The 15188-nt window shown below is 63.2% G+C and overlaps 2 protein-coding genes across 2 annotated transcripts in view; both read left to right on the top strand.

The window, feature by feature from the left end:
* The first annotated feature begins 89 nt into the window (after positions 1-89).
* LOC102379017 (RING finger protein 145-like) lies at positions 90-12275 on the top strand. Its single transcript, XM_025195431.1, has 11 exons — positions 90-267; positions 552-716; positions 2565-2673; positions 4631-4722; positions 6717-6952; positions 7256-7428; positions 7770-7910; positions 8366-8548; positions 9078-9225; positions 9634-9990; positions 10919-12275. Exons 1-11 carry the CDS (start codon positions 90-92, stop codon positions 11474-11476), a joined length of 2340 nt encoding a protein of 779 aa, XP_025051216.1. The 3' UTR covers positions 11477-12275.
* The window catches only part of LOC102378759 (transcription factor COE1-like), a 36315-nt gene continuing 32797 nt past the window's right edge, over positions 11671-15188 (top strand). Inside the window, exon 1 of the mRNA XM_014527428.1 lies at positions 11671-11723. Within this exon, the coding sequence (XP_014382914.1) occupies positions 11671-11723 (53 nt within the window). The remainder of the gene's footprint in view (positions 11724-15188) is intronic.

Genomic DNA, 15188 nt, shown 5'->3' with positions numbered 1-15188 from the left:
GAGCCGAGCCCGCCCGGGGCGGCTGGGAGAGATCAGCCTCGTCCCTCCAAGCTGCCGTGCCGTGCCCGACCTCGCCGGCGCAGCCCGAGATGTGGACGCGGACGCTCGGAGCAGCTTCCCGAGACGTCGGGCAGGCAGCGCAGCGCAGCGCAGCGCAGCGCTTCGTGGGAAGCTGCGTCCCCGCGAGCGCGCAGACGGGGCGGGTGGCGCTCCAGTGCCAGCACCAGACCGTGGCTCACGGAGCTGGACGTTGGTCTCCGACACCACGTGAGACAGCGAGCGTCGGTGCATCGCCAGCGCTTTCTTCCCAGGAAGATGCTTGCACGCTTCTCCCCCCACAGAGAAGAGGAGCAGCTTGAGCTCTATCCAGGAGCCGCGGGCAGCTTTCTCTCTGTGCCTCCGTCCAGTTTCTCGGCGTCCTCGTGGAAACGCGGGCTGCGGGGGGATCGCGGTAACGTGGCTCGGTCCGGGTCCGGCAAAGCCGGTTGTAGAGGTGAGCAGAGACCTAGAAGGACACAGTCACGTGTGAGCGGTCACGATCCCACGGACAGGGAGGCACGAGGATGACAAACCAAGGACTCCTCGAAAGGACGAACGTGGATCGACTTGGAGAGATAATAAGGTCACGTGGACGAGGGAGCTGGGGCCCGGGCGGCTGGCAGCTCCTAAAGGACGTGGCATCGGAGTCTCAACCGGCTGTCCCACCGCCACGTGGGGTAGGAAGGACACAGGAGGCTGCGCAGGGACCTGCTTCATAGACCCACGTAGGGCCCGGAAGGGAGATGAGTCGCAGGGGAAGCATGACCAGGGGCAGCAGCGACCGGGAGAGCCAGGGCAAAGCCTCTGACAGGCCTGGGGAGGGATGTTCTGGCCAGCGAGAAGGAGCTCCGTTAGCCTGTTGGGGTAGGAGGGTTCGGGGAGGCCCTGGCAGAATCCCCCCAGATGCTGGGGGAGTCCCGCACCTCTGTGAGCAACACTGGCCAAGTCATGGGGGTGCTGGAGAAGGGCCTGGCACTGCCTGGCTTGGAAAAGGGGAGACCACGTGGGCACAGGAGGCTGGCTCCCGGGCACGGCGTGGGAGTCGACTCAGCTTGGGCAAGGGTACGGAGCCTGCCTGTGCTGTGCCCGGGCAGGTACAGGGCAGCATCGACCTGCCTGGGGATGCAGCCAAGGCCTGAAATTGCAGCCAGGCAGAACTCTGTTGGGTAGAGCAGGATCCCCTCCGCGGCCTAGTGGTTAGGGGCAGAAAACCCGGTTCTAGCTGCATGGGTGTGCGAGCCCGTGTCTCCTGCCTCCCAGCTCCGTGCTCTCCCCCTCAGGCAGTAGACTGGGGACCCCTCCAGTCCTCCCCTGGGTGCTGGCTGTTCCCGAGCCATCTGAGAGCAGCTATCACCCTTCGAGGCTTTGCACCTGCCTCTGGTGCCAGCCTTTCGGCTTGCAGGGCCCTGGGCAAAGACTGCCTTGCCAGGGGCCGGCCCGAGCAGAGGGCAGAGGGGCTGGGCTGTTTGAAGCCCTGCAGCCTGCTTGCACCTGATGATACCTCCTGCTGCTGCAAGGCCTCGGAGCCTGTCCCCAGTACAGAGGGGCAGGAGTCTGTACCCATCGCCGCCCCTCTGCATTGCTGCGACTGTATCAGCCAGGGAGCTTTACCAAGCAGTTAAACCTAGTTAGTCTACTACTTGTTGATTTAACTCTCTGATAAATAATTAAGGACCAGGTGCAGACCAGGCCTCAGCTACCCCTTTGGCTCCTGGGACAAGATAACCCAGGCATCAGAGCTGGTGTCACACCCTGACTGCAGGCAGGGACACGGGGCTGCATTTCTTGCAATAAGCGGATGTCATGTCAAGCCACCACGTATCCCTCTGATTCCCGGTGACGATGGTTGAGGTCTGGACCCTGGATTTGGCCCGGTTCAGCGAAGCTTTGCGTGGAGCAAATATCCCATCAGATGTGGTCCGTGATGTGACGATGCAGCTGCGCTGACCCCACAGGACACTGGCATTGCCACAAGCCATGGTGGGCAGGGGAAGGATGGCTTCTTCCCGTGATGGCATCAGTTCACAAGTTGAGCCCTGTTGGGCTGGTCAGCATCGCTTGGGCTGCTCGAGCCACCCCGGGGTGACACCATTCAGCAGGTCCCGGAGCTGGTATGGCCCCTCATGCCCCAGAGGTGCTCTCTTTTCAATGAGCCATCAAGGCAAGATCCTCATTGCCTCTTCTGCTGCTGCGGGGCCGCCCAGGCCGAGTTTCACTGCCCTTTTACATCCCACCCTCCCTGTCTGCACCCCTGGATGTGAGCTCCACCTCCCTCGTGTTCTGTGTTGCTGCCTCTCGCCCCAGAGGCAGCTGCATTGCAGCAGCGGGGGATAGGATCCCAGGAAGGGCAGGGGGAGCTTACAAGTGGACCGAGATGGGTTGGAGAGTGGGGAATGGCTGTTCCCTGTTGTATCCTCCAGCACTGCCCGGGGGATGCTGGCATGCAGGGGCCGCTGCAGGGGAGGGCAGTTGGTGTGGGGCCACAGCCCAGCTCTGACCCATGGTCTTCTCCCTGCCTCCCCCAGGCCATGTGCTGTGTGCGGTGGTGCTGCTGCTCCCGGTGCAGTCCCTGGCGAAGCTGTACCTGCACGTCCTGACACTGCTGCTGCTCTACATGGGGCACCAGACGGCCAGGTGAGCTGTGGGCACTGCCCTCCCCTGCCCACCCCACTGCTGAGGGATGCCGCTGTCTGCTGCCAGGGTCACCCCTGGGCATGCAGTTCTCTGTCGTTCAGCCGTGGGGTGAAGGTTAGGGTTATCACACACATATTCAAAGGGTTTTAAAGACCAAGGGAGGAGCTGCAGAAGGATTTGGCACAATTGAGCAAATGAGCAACTAAATAACAGGTGAAATTTAATGTGGAGGAGCATAAAGTGATGCACCTGGGCAAAAACAACCCAGACTAGACCTACAGTGTGAGGGGCTCAGCAGTGAGCTGTTACCTTACAGGCAGTTCACTGAAAGCACCAGCTCAGGGCTCAGCAGCTGTCAGAAAGGCAAGCAACACATGAGGGAGGATGAAGGAGGGAATGGTGAGCAAAACAAAGGATCCTGATGCCCCTTTATCCGTCTCTGGTGCAGCCACACCTTGAGCACGTTGCCCAGCTCTGGTCCCCGCAGCTCCAAAAGGAGAGAAGAGAACTGGAGACGATGCAGAGAAGGGCAGCAAGGAAGATGGGTGTGCAGGGGCGCCCCTAGGAGGAGACTGCAGAGGCCAGACCTGGGCAGCCTAGATAAGAGACACTGGAGGGGGGACAGGAGATGTGTTTACAACATCCTAAATGGCAGAGAGAAAGTCACTAGGGGTTTATCACTGACCGTCTCTCACCAAACAAGGAGGGGTCACAGCAGGTGAGGAGCAGCTGGCAGTTTAAAACCAGCACCCAGCAGTTTGGTTTCCCCAGCCTGGCATTCATAGATGCTAGGGTCAGAAGGGACCTTAACAAATCATCAAGTCTGACCCCCTGCCTAGGCAGGAAAGAGCACTGGGGTCAGACGATCCCAGCCAGATGCCTATCCAGCCTTCTCTCACAAACCCCCAAGGTAAGGGAGAGCACCACCTCCCTTGGGAGGCCATTCCAAATTTTGGCCACCCTTAGTGGGGGAATGAGGACTGCTGCCCCCAGATGTGAGGGAAGCTAAGAGCTCAGGCAGATTCACCAAGGGGTTGGGCACGTCCTTGGAGGAAAGGCACATTAGTCGCTATTGAGCAGGGAGTGAGGGGCATGGCATCTGCATCAGACCTGTCTGGACCCTCAATGCTGGAGGCTGCAAGGGAGAGGACAGGCAGCAGGACAGGCCCTACGAGGAGAGACTGAGGGACCTGAACCTGTTCGGCCTCAGCAAGAGGAGGCTGAGGGGGGACCTGGTGGCTGCCTACAAACTCATCAGAGGAGATCAACAGCAAATAGGCAGAGCCCTTTTCTCCCCAGCACCACCTGGGGTGACCAGGAACAGTGGTCATAAGCTGATGGAGAATAGGTTTAGGTTAAAGATCAGAAGGCAATATTTTACAGTTAGGGTGGCCAAAATCTGGAACCAACTTCCCAGGGAAGTGGTCCTCACCCCTACCTTGGGCAAATTCAAGAGGAGGTTGGATGCTCACCTGTCTGGGATCTTGTGAACCCAGCATCCATTCCTGCCTGTGGCAGGGGGGCAGGCTAGATGATCTGTTCAGGTCCCTCCTGACCGTAGCTACTATGAAACTATGAGAAACAGGGGAAAACTCTGCTCAGACCCAGTCGCTCTCCCTTCCAGCTGCTGTGGGACATCGGAGACTGGGCACACTGGACCTAGGGTCTGGCCCAGTACGTGGCAGTTCTTATAATCCTATACTCCCCAGGCTCAGAGCTACAGCATCAGCGCAGACTCCTGGCCTCACGCCATGGGTCGTTACCCTGGCTGTGCTCCGTGCAGGGACCCGGCATGGGGCGGTGGTCGGGGTGTCTGGGGCAACAGGCAAATAGGAAATCACAGCAGCAGGCACTTTTGGCTGGGAGGGGACCTGGCCCCGGGGCCAGGTGTTGGTGACCACGGGTGGCTGGGTGGATGCAGACCCCTGCGGTGAAGCCCCCGTCCTTCTGCTTCCAGGGACTATATCCAGCAGGAGATGGAGTACGAGTTCCGCGGGGCTGTGTACCAGGACCCCGTCGCACTCAGCCGCTTCGTCACCACCCTGACAAGTGAGGCGGCCTTGGGGCCCGGCCCCCCATCCCCTCTCCAGCCGTCCCCTCCAGCCCAGGGCGCTTGCAGAAGGGCGTGAAAGAGGGAGAGTGCTGGGGACCTGTCCTGGGAGCAGAGCAGATGCCAAGACCAGAGGTTTCCTACTTCCCTGAGCAGAGGAATGGAGCCCAGGTCCCACTGTCCGGCCGCAGGAGCCCCATGTGGTCTCTGGCCACCCACCAGTCCCTGTTAGAGGCTGCAGTGGCCTGTCCAGGATCTTGCAGCTGAGCTTATATCACTGGACAGCAGGTTTGAGTGGGGGTGGAGAGGAGGATGCCCTGTTCTGGGGCTAGTGCCCATGTAACTAGCCCAGGAAAGTGTGTCCGGACATTGCTTCGCTGAGCTCTCTGCTTGGAAATATCTGGGGGACTGTGGCTGTCACCCTGCCGAGAGCTGCAGAGCAGACAGCAATTATTGGAGTTCCTGCAAGATCTTTCTTGCCCATGCCCCGAGTCCCATCATCCCCAGCTAGTACAGAGAGACAAGGCTGGGGTGGGACACGGCCAGGCTTCTGTCACCCAGGGCCTGCCTACTAGGATCACCAATGTTGCTGCCTTCCTCTTGCCCCTTGGGCAGCGGGTCAGTGTTGACCCACATCCCGCGCAGCACCGTGATCCGCCCAGAGCCAGACGGGGGTCAGTCTGAGCTGAGCCTCCAAGTTCGATTTTTCTCAGCTGAATGGTAGTGAGAAATGATCGCCCTGGTGTGGAAAAGGGGTGTCACCCCTGAGCACCCCACTGGTTCACAGCATGGGTTCAGTCCCCAGTTGTGGCCTGTTTGCACTGGTGAACCAGGGTGCAGTTGGAGATCAAGAAACACTGCTTCCGGGATAGAACAGGGAGGCCATGGAAGAGACGCCAGGGAAGGGGGGGACTCTCCCATCACTGGAGCGATCAAGGAGAGGCTGGACGGGCACTGGGCCGGAACGATCTAGGCGCAGCGATGCCTGTGCTCTGCTGTGGGGATGTCCCAGGCTTCTTGCTCCCCGCCCCCCCCGCTTTCAGCTCCATGTGTCAGGGTTTTAAGCCTCCCCCCAGAGGTGCTGGTGCTGCTGCAGCCCGGGATGGGGATGGGGCTGGGCTGTGCCAATGCTCCTGCTGGCACCAACCCCGCAGGGTCCTGGCTGGAGGGTCTTGCCCCCGCGCTCAGGCTCATACCAACACTGCACTGGGAGCAGAAAGGGATTTCACCCTGCTCAGACTGGTCCGGACTGGGGGAGGGATTTGCCTTCCTCTGCAGTGGGGGTGTGGCCTGGGCTCTCTGCAGCATCCATGACCCCCCCTCCACCCCCCGGCAGCAGCAGGACGTTGGAGGCTGTGGCCCCCCTGCTTTCCTGGGGGCGGGGGAGATGCCTGGGGCTGTATCAGGGGACACTGTGGTTTTGCTCAGAGGTCAGACACAGGGTTTGTCTGGGCTGGTTTGGATGGGGCTGTTCCTGCCTCGGGCAGGGCTTGGACTGGATGTGACCCAGCAGGTCCCTGCCAGCCCCATGGCTCTTGGATTTCTATGCCACTGTAACAACCACTGCCACTGTCATCCTGAAAATGTCACCCTCCTCCACCCTGCAAGCTGTGCAGGGGTCAGGACAGTGCAGTCTGTCTGAACAGCACGATGCCTCTGTGGCCCGTGGGCCCGTGCTGTCACGCACCCCCAAGTGTGTTGGATGAGCTTTTTGCATGTCACATTTCAGTTGCAAGTGGAGGTTCGAGTGCTTGGACAAAACTCTCACTGGCCCCGTTGACTTATGCTGGGGATCAGGAGGCATTGCTTTCTGACTGACCCTTCAGAGCTACAAAGAGAACCCAGGAGTCCTGGGTGAGCTCAGCTCATCTGCTGCAACCGTCTCTGATGCTAGAAGCAGCTGGTGCTGAGGGGAGCTACAGGTGTTGGGAGGAGGCCAACAGGGTCAAGCCTGCCATGCTGAGCCTCACCTCCTCTCCCTTTCCCTTCACAGGCCAGGTCATTGCGTGTGCTCTGTGCTGCCTGCTGACGCGGACGCGGCAGGCATGGCTCTTCTCAGCCCCGCTGCTGCCTCTGCTGGCCCGGCTCAGCGGCCTGCCCCTCCATGCCCTGCCCATGGCCAGCATCTTCGCCATGGCCCTCACCACCCTCCAGGTGCTCTACGTCATGGCTTCCCACATCCTCGTGCCCTTCCGCCTGGCTGCCGCAGCCTGCAGAGAGGTGGCACAGGTGAGAGCCAGTGCACGGGGTCGGGGGGGGGTGAGTTAACCCAGGAAGGGGGGTCAGGGAACTGCTGAGCCAGGCCTGGAAAAGGGGCACGGGACTCCAGAGGGGGTCTGGCCCTCAGTGGGGTCTGACTGGGTGAGGGCCAGGGGTGGTGATAGGGTTTGGGACCCAGAGGAGCTATCTGGTGCCCTGGCTCTCGCCTACTTCAATCTGGAAGAGCTGGAAGGACCCTGCCAGGGGCCTGCCAACCTGGTCCCCAGCCCAGGTGTGCTGGTGCCAGCTCATGGAGTGCCCCGTCTCTCCTAGGTCCTGGAGCCGTACCAGCTGATGGTGCTAGGCATGGGCCTCTGGAGTCGGCTGGCCATGCCCATGCTCTTCCTCATCTTCTGGCTGGTTCTCTTCGCCCTGCAGCTGTACTCGGCCCTGGCCTCCAGCGGCCCCCCCACCCAGCCAGGGCTCATCTTCATCTTCCTCAGCAGGTAGGAGGGGGCTGCGCCCAGGTGTAGGGCCCCAGTCAGGTGGGCGACATGGGAGGGAAGCTCTGCTCAAGGGGTCTCTGACTGTGGCCAGGCCACACAGCAAAGCGTGTCATACCCATGATGTGGGCTCTGCCCCCAACCCTGCAGAGGCATGACTAAGGCACCCATGAGCTCGGGGCACAGGCACCCACTCCAGGACATGGCATAGATGCCCAGAGGCCTGCCAGGACTTTCCCGTGGTCTGCAGTGGACCCTGGCAGGTTGGGGGTCCCCCACTCTCTTCTGCCCCTCCCCAGGGGACTGTGGAGGCCATGCTCACACCCTGCCATGTGTGTTCTCAGTGTGGCCGAGTGCTGTAACACACCCTACTCCCTGCTGGGCCTGACCTTCACCGTCTCCTACCTGGCCCTGGGCATGCTGAACCTCTGCAAGTTCTACCTGGGCGGCTACGGCGGCTTCCAGAATGGCAATGTCATGCACAGGTGAGGGACGGCATGGCACCGGGGTTGGGGTTGAGCCCCGGTCATCTACTCCCCAGCAAGAGAGCCTGGCTGGCCAGAGCATGCCCAGCTCTGGGACAGGGGTGTCCAGCTGGCTCTGCCCCTAGTGCCAGGTCCTAGCATCTGGGTGAGAAGATGCCACCTCCACCTGCTTCTCCAGGGATGTGGGTGAAAGAGACTCGTGAGTCAAGGTGGCCACCATGGGCCATGGGTTCTTCACAAGGCCCCAGTGCTGTGAGCGTGGGTCTCGGGGCATTGCTGCCCTTGCCAAGGATGTGCCCTGGCCCATTGGCTTCAGGCGAGGGACCCTGGGCTGGGATTTGAGCCGGTTTCCAGCTGGTAGGGGACGGGCTGTGGGGCCACATGAGGGACTCTGCAGCCGCCAGGTTGGCCCACCACAGTGCCCATCTGATCCCTTTGCCTTGCCCGCCTCACAGGGGTGTGACAGAGGGTGTGATACTGCTGCTGCTGGCTCTGCAGACAGGGGTGCTGGACCTGCAGATCCTGCAGAGGACCTTCCTCCTCAGCCTCATCCTCTTCATCGTGGTCACCTCCACCCTGCAGTCCATGATCGAGATCACCAACCCCATTGTGCTGGCGCTGGGGGCTTCGCGGAACAGGTAACGCCCAGCCTCTCCCTCCCAGCAGAAGGGGCACCCCACGGCACGGGGCCACATCACAGCACGGGGCTCCCGCACTTCCAGGGATCTGCCTGTCTGGAGCAGGGCACGGGGGAGTGTTCCTGCCCCCGCCAGTCTGCTAGGCTTTGCAGCCCTGTCTTGGGTGTCCCAGCTGCTCTCCCAAGAGGGTGAGCTTGAGACACCCTCCTATCACATCTGCCCTGGAGCGGCTCTGGAAGACGCAGAGCCTACACCTATCTGAACCCCCTCCTCGAGGAGCTGGGGCCAAGACAGCAGCCGGCTTCGGGAGCGGCATGGCCCATTTGCCTAGTATGCCCACGCCCTCTTGCAGCTAGGCACCCTGATCAGGCCTTGGAGGCCCTTTCCCATTGGCCCGGTGCCTCGGTCACCCGCTGCTTTCTGCCCATGGTGGGAGAAAACCTGCTGGCTCACAGCGGGACCTGGGAGGAGAACACCCAAGCCCCGCTGGCTGGGCCGTGGGGCAATGAGCCGTCCACTGTCCCTGCAGGAGCCCATGGAAACACTTCCGTGGCGTCACCATGTGCCTCTTCTTGCTGATCTTCCCCTGCCTCATGGCCTACAAGATCGTCTGCTTCTTCCACATGAACTTCTGGCTGGTCATCCTGGTCTCCAGCTGCATGCTCACCTCTCTGCAGGTATGGCGTGGCCCTCCTGGGTGGCTGGGCCCCAGGCCGGGACATCCCTCTGCAGATAAGACGGGTCCCTGCCCTTGTCCCAGTCCCCAGATTCCTGCTTCCCTCCCCACAGGTGGCTGGAGACTTTGCTCCCCCCCTGCAAGCACGACAGGGTCCCCTCTCTGCACCAGATGCCCCATTCTCCTGTGCTTTCCTACCTGGTCCTTCTAAAGAGGCCTTGGCCGACCATGGCCCCGGCTCCCTGGGGCACTGCCTGCCCCCCTCCCACCTCCTCATGCTTTGCACCTTTCTGCAGCTCCCTGCAACCGCCGGCACAAAGCTTTGCCGAGAGTCACAGGGAGCTTGGGTAGCGGGCACCCACATCCAGCAGCCCTCATGGCCTGGTCACATCCCCCTTCCCCTCCCTAGGTGATGGGCACACTGTTCCTCTACGCCCTGTTCATGATCGAGCTGCTGCAGGAGGAGCCGCTGGAGCGGATGGACGAGGTGATCTATGCAGTGAATGCGGTGAGCCGTGTGCTGGAGTTCCTGGTGGCCATGTGTGTGGTGGGCTACGGCACCTGGGAGCTGCTCTTTGGTGAATGGAGCTGGGTGGGTGCCTCCGTCATCGTCGTCGACTCCTACTTCAACATCTGGCTCCGGGCCCAGTCAGGCTGGAAGAGCTTCCTGCTGCGCCACGAGGCTGCCAAGAAGATCAGCTTGCTGCCGCGAGCCACGCAGGGGCAGCTGCAGGACCACAATGATGTGTGCGCCATCTGCTTCCAGGTGATTCTCCCCCTGCTCCAGCCGTGGCCTCCCTGTCTTTCTGCCCTGGGGGAATGCCAGCAGCTCCAACCCCTGCCAGCCTGACCTGGTTCTGCTGCCACCCGCCCAGCTGGGGGACCTAACAGGGAGATGCATGCTCCTGCTCCCAACCTGGAGAGGGGACAGGAGAGGTCTCCCCATGCAGATTAGAAGCCCCTCTCCGCCTATGTGCAGCCTGTGGATGGGCCCTAAACCCCACTCAGTTCTGCAGCTTCCTGCTCACATTGCAGCCTGACACCAGGCCTTCACACTGCCCTCTGTGCCCCCTACTACCCCAGGGAGCCGTGTGGAGAGATCAGGGTGTTGCCGCCAGAGATGCCTCGGTGTCACTTCTCAGGCACAGGCTCTCTGCAGACTCAGGCACATGCTGCAGCATTGGCTCCGCTCAGGCCCCATCGGGGAGGTTTGCTCCACCCCCAGGAGTCCTGGATGCCTGCCCAGTTGGGCACTGGGAGTCCAGACAGGCCCTGGGTACCAGCCCCCCCATTCCCATGGGGTGGGAGCAGACAGCAAGGGGGGTTTCCAGCCCTTCCAGCCACCCAGCAAAACCTGGAGAGCAGCCCATAAGCGCGGCATGGCGGCTTCCTCCTGAGCTTGCAAAGGGCTGCAGCAGTGAGCCCAGGTGTCTGTGGGGTGGGGAGGCTGGCAGGGACCCTCGGACCCAGCCTGCAGTGACACAGGCACCCCATCACCCAGGAAGGTCACCAGCTGTGACCACTGGTGGGGGGAAGGGACCTTGGCTGTGCTCCCCACAGAGAGCCTGGCCCAGCGTGGCAGGGTCTGTGCTATGCCAGTCAGTGTAATGCTGCGGGTACCATGTATCTCCTGCCAGCCTGGTGAGGTCTCCCCAGCTGGAGCTCTCCCCTGAACCCCCTTCTCTCTCCCCCAGGGGATGCACATGGCCGTCATCACCCCCTGCGGCCACTTCTTCCATGACAGCTGCCTCCGCAAGTGGCTGTATGTGCAGGACACCTGCCCCATGTGCCACCAGCAGGTGAAGCCCCCAGTCACCCAGGACCCGCTGCCTGACCGCCCGGAGCAGGACTCTGGGGCAGAGGAGGCAGCAGCACCACCCCCAGGGCAGGGGAAAGGAGACGACCAGGCCACTGCTAGCCCAGCCCCAGGTGCTGGCCAGGCAGCAGAGGGCACAGAGTCTTGCTGGCTGGAGCAGAGGGAGCCTGTGTCGGCCAAGCTTGGAGCAGGGCATCAGCCCATGGACCAAGCCGGGAGCAGGATTACATCACCGAAGCAGGGCAGCACCCCACAGCCAGATGCCAGTGCTGTCATGTCAGGACCAGACCACTTCAGGGAGCCCAGCCCGGTACCTCCGGAGGCCGTGTCCAGTGGGGCAGAGACCTCAGAGCAGAGCACAGACAGCAGCCTCAAATCCCCTGCCAGCTGTGACCACAAAGCCAGGGACAGTGTGGGCTCTGATGCCCCCTCCTAGCACCATTCTCACAATAAAAGAGCCCTGGGAGCCTGTAGGCAAAGCCTTCTCACGTGCCCACCAGGCCCACCCAAAGGCACAGGTGCCAGGAGAAGCCAGGGCTGGGCAGGGGCAGAGCTGCCCTCCGGACCCGCAGAACCAGCCGCAACGTCCCCCGCTCCCCACTCGCTGTGGGTGTGAGCACCCCCGGCTGGATGGGGCATCGCAGCCAGAAGCCGCCGGCAGCCACCCCTACCCGCCAGCACCAGTGGGAGCCAGCAGCAGGTGCCACCACAAGCTTGTCTGGATGGGCATGTCTCCCCTACCCAGGGCGCCGGAGCCCAAGGAGAGGTTCCCAGCTGAGCTGGGGGCAGGCTCCGGCATGAGCACGCTCACCTCGAGAGGTATCATTCCTCCTGGCTCAGGTGCCTAGTTTGACATCAGCTGCCGCGACCCACCCCAGCCGTGGCCACGTGGCAGGTCAAGGCCAGCGGGTCCCTCTGTGGGGGCTGCAGTCCCTCCTCCCTCCCATGTATTTATATCCCGCAGGGCTTTGTGTGGCAGACACCCCCCCGCTGCGGGCCCCGGGGGAACGCAATTACGCCGTGGTGGAAGGCGCCTTGATTTGCAAAGCCTCAGGGATTAGCAATTAGCAGGGACCCGCGGTTGCACTGCGGAGACAGGCAGGCAGCGGGGCAGGGACAAAGCAGGCTGGGCGGGGACCGTGCTAGGGTCTGAGGGCACGGGACTGGCAGGGACAAGCGGTGCGCCGTGGGGGTGCTCACGTTGACAACTCAAGTGCAATTAAACTTCAGAACCAGGCCGTGGGCTCTTGGATCATGTGTTGGGCTCTGCGCTGGGCCACGTGTCTGTGGCAGGTGCCCCCTGCCTGGTGTCAGCTGGGCCCAGAAGCATGTGGCATCCAGCACGGCACATGTGGAGGAGGCAGTCGGGCTGGGGCCGGGCCCCTCGACTTGGCCACAGTGCCCTGCTCCAGCTGGGCAGCACCTGCCCACCTCCTCCAGGCAGGGCTCTGCCCTCCTCAGGGCCAGCCCCTGCTTCCCACGGGGCAGCGGGACCCAGCCTGATCCTTCCCGTGTGGAAGCAGAGCCGTGGCACTGCCATGCCTGGGTAGAGATGCTCAGGAGCCCAGGCGAAGGCACTGCTCTCCTGGCTCGGGGCTGGGTTGCGATGGGCCCATCCAGGCCCCACTGTTAACCCGGGCACTGGGACGTCTGCCTCAGCCTGTGGCTGCTCCAGTCTCGCGCCTCTGCGCTGCCCTTGGGCAGGCGCTTGCACCGGCTGCCCAGGGCATCTCTCTGAGCATCCTCAGGCCCCACCAGGGCAAAGAGGCCCCTGTCGGCCCGGGCACAGCACGCGGGGCTAGCCAAGCTCAGGGTTGTGCTCCCTGGCAGCTCTGGGGCTCTGTTCCAGGCCCCCCAGCCCCATTTAGTGGGGACATTGTGCTTGCCCAGCTGGGTGTTGGGGGCGCCAGGCTGCAGGGAGCTGCCCCCCACCCCCACCCCACAGCTGTGCCAGCAGCACCCGCCAGGCCCATTAGAGTTGCAGGGGGAGGGAGCAGCCCCCCTGGAGCCTCAGTCATCCCTGGGGACTGAGTAAATGGGCCCCCCCCACCCGGTTCCGGCTGCCTCTGCCCGCCCAGGCACTTAGCAGCACCGTGATGGCAGGCGCCCAGCTGGGCCTGCGCAGCCATTAGCTATGGGGGGGGGCATCCGCCCATCACGCCTACAGAGGGGTGGGGGGAGGAAGGAGTCCCCAGCACCACCAGACAAGGCAGGTATAGCCAAGGGAGGCTTTTGCCCCCCGCCGCAAAGCCTGTGTCTATCTGTCCGTGCTCCCCTGTGGAGTGCCCCCAGTCCCGAGCATCACAGAGCTGGCGAGCCTGGGCCTGAGCCCCTTTGCTGGCTCTGGGGGGTGGTCCCAGCCTGCCCCCTCCATGCACCCTGCCCAGCCAGCTCCACGCGCAGCTTTCCATTAGGGCGGGTGACGTCAGCGCAGGGAACTGGGGTCCCCAGGGACTGTGCGGGAGCCAGATCCTGCTAATGGGGGTAGAGAGCTTGGGGGCAGCCGACAGAGACCCCCCTCCAGCCTGGTGTTGCTTTCTGAGCACCAGGGGAGCCTGCCAGCTGGCCCCACACACACTGGGAGGTCCGCCTGAGACCCCCATCTGCACGCATCCAGCGAGGCCTCCCTGCCACCAGCTCCGGGGCCTGCAGCTGGGGCAAGCTCCCGGGTCTGTAGAGGCGTGGAGCTTCCCCCCAGGATCGGAGCAGACAAATGAGCCGTCTCGGGGCTGCGGCAGAGCCTTGCCCAGCGCCAGGGAGTTGCAGGAGGGAAGGGGGTCCATGCCCCAGGCAGTTGCCCCTTGGTCCGTGACCTCCCCCCGGGTGGGGGCAGCATTAAGCCAGGGGCTCCTTGGCTTAAATCCCAGCTGCGGGGCCCTGGGAGCATCCTGCCCGGGCACGGTGGCATCGGCAGCACCCTGGGTCTTTCCATTAAATGCCCCAGCTCAGGGCCCGTCGGGTGAGGGGGGAGCCTGCAGGCTGCAGAGCAGAGCTGAGGGCTGCTGGACCTTACCAGCTGCCATGAGGTGGGGGGCACAGCCTCTTCCCGGGACCCCCAGTGCAAATCTCAGCCAGCTCTGTCCTGCCCTGACCCTGGCAGGGCCCCGGCTTTGCCTGGGGCCACGGGAGGGTGTTGGCTGTGCCGGGCACTGGACCTGGCTGCTGGGTGCCAGGGGCACCTCTGCGGAGGTAAGCCGTGTCCGGGATGCTGCGTCCAGTTGAGTTGCACGCCCATGGCACCAAGCAGCTTGCCCCAGTCAGCCTCCGCAGCCCCAGGGTCCCTGGAGAGTCGGGCCAGAGGGGATTTGCTCCAGGCCGGCCTGGACCCGACCCTGCCAGCAGAGGGGCCGACCCAGGATGGAGACTCCACCGCGTCTCCAGGGCCCGGTCCAGTGCTTGACCCCCCTCAGAGCCAGCATCTTGCTCATCCCCAGCCTCAGTTTCCCCTGCTGCAGCTAGAGGCCATTGCTCCTAGTCCAGTCCCCTGCGGCCACAGAGGAAAGCCGGTCTCCAGCCTCTCTGCCAGCGCCCTGCAGGGACCTGCCGCCTGTGAACAAACTCCCTGTCTTCTCTCCTCCAGACTCAGTCCCCCCAGCTCCTTCACCCTGCGCTCATCTCTTGTCTCCCAGGCCCTGACCATTTGGGTTGCTCTGCGCTGGGCTCTTCCCAACCTGCCCATGTCCTGGAAGGGCCGGGCCCAGACCTGGGCCCCCGACTCCGGGGGAGGGTTCCCCAGGGCTGCTGAAGCAGGAGACCTGCTGCCCTGGGTTGCAAGGGATGCTCCTGTCGGTACCGGCCGGTCTGTTTGCACCACAGACCCCAAGCCGAGACCCCCGGGCTCGAGACACGCCAGCTCCTGCCAGGCCTGATAGGGGCTGAGACCCGCTGTGGGTCGCGGGGCAGCCTCCAGCCTCAGGAGCTGCAGCCTGTAGGGTCCTTCTCCCCGCCCCCCATCCCTGCCCCAAAGTCCCCACCCCACTCCGCAGCCCGGGTCATTTTCTGGGCCAAGTAGAGGGTTCAAACCCACAGCAGGGTGGGGGGCAGGGTGGCTGGGGGTGTGCACAGGTCGGGGTGCAGGGCTCCTCCAGGCCAGGGCATGGGTGGGGGGTCCCTACCCAGGCAGGGGGCTGCACTGGGGCTTTGGAGGG

The sequence above is a fragment of the Alligator sinensis genome, unplaced genomic scaffold (assembly GCF_000455745.1).
Source record: "Alligator sinensis unplaced genomic scaffold, ASM45574v1 scaffold1676_2, whole genome shotgun sequence".
NCBI lineage: Eukaryota > Metazoa > Chordata > Crocodylia > Alligatoridae > Alligator > Alligator sinensis.
Note: the sequence above shows the minus strand (reverse complement) of the source record. Positions and strands in the feature narration are given on the sequence as shown.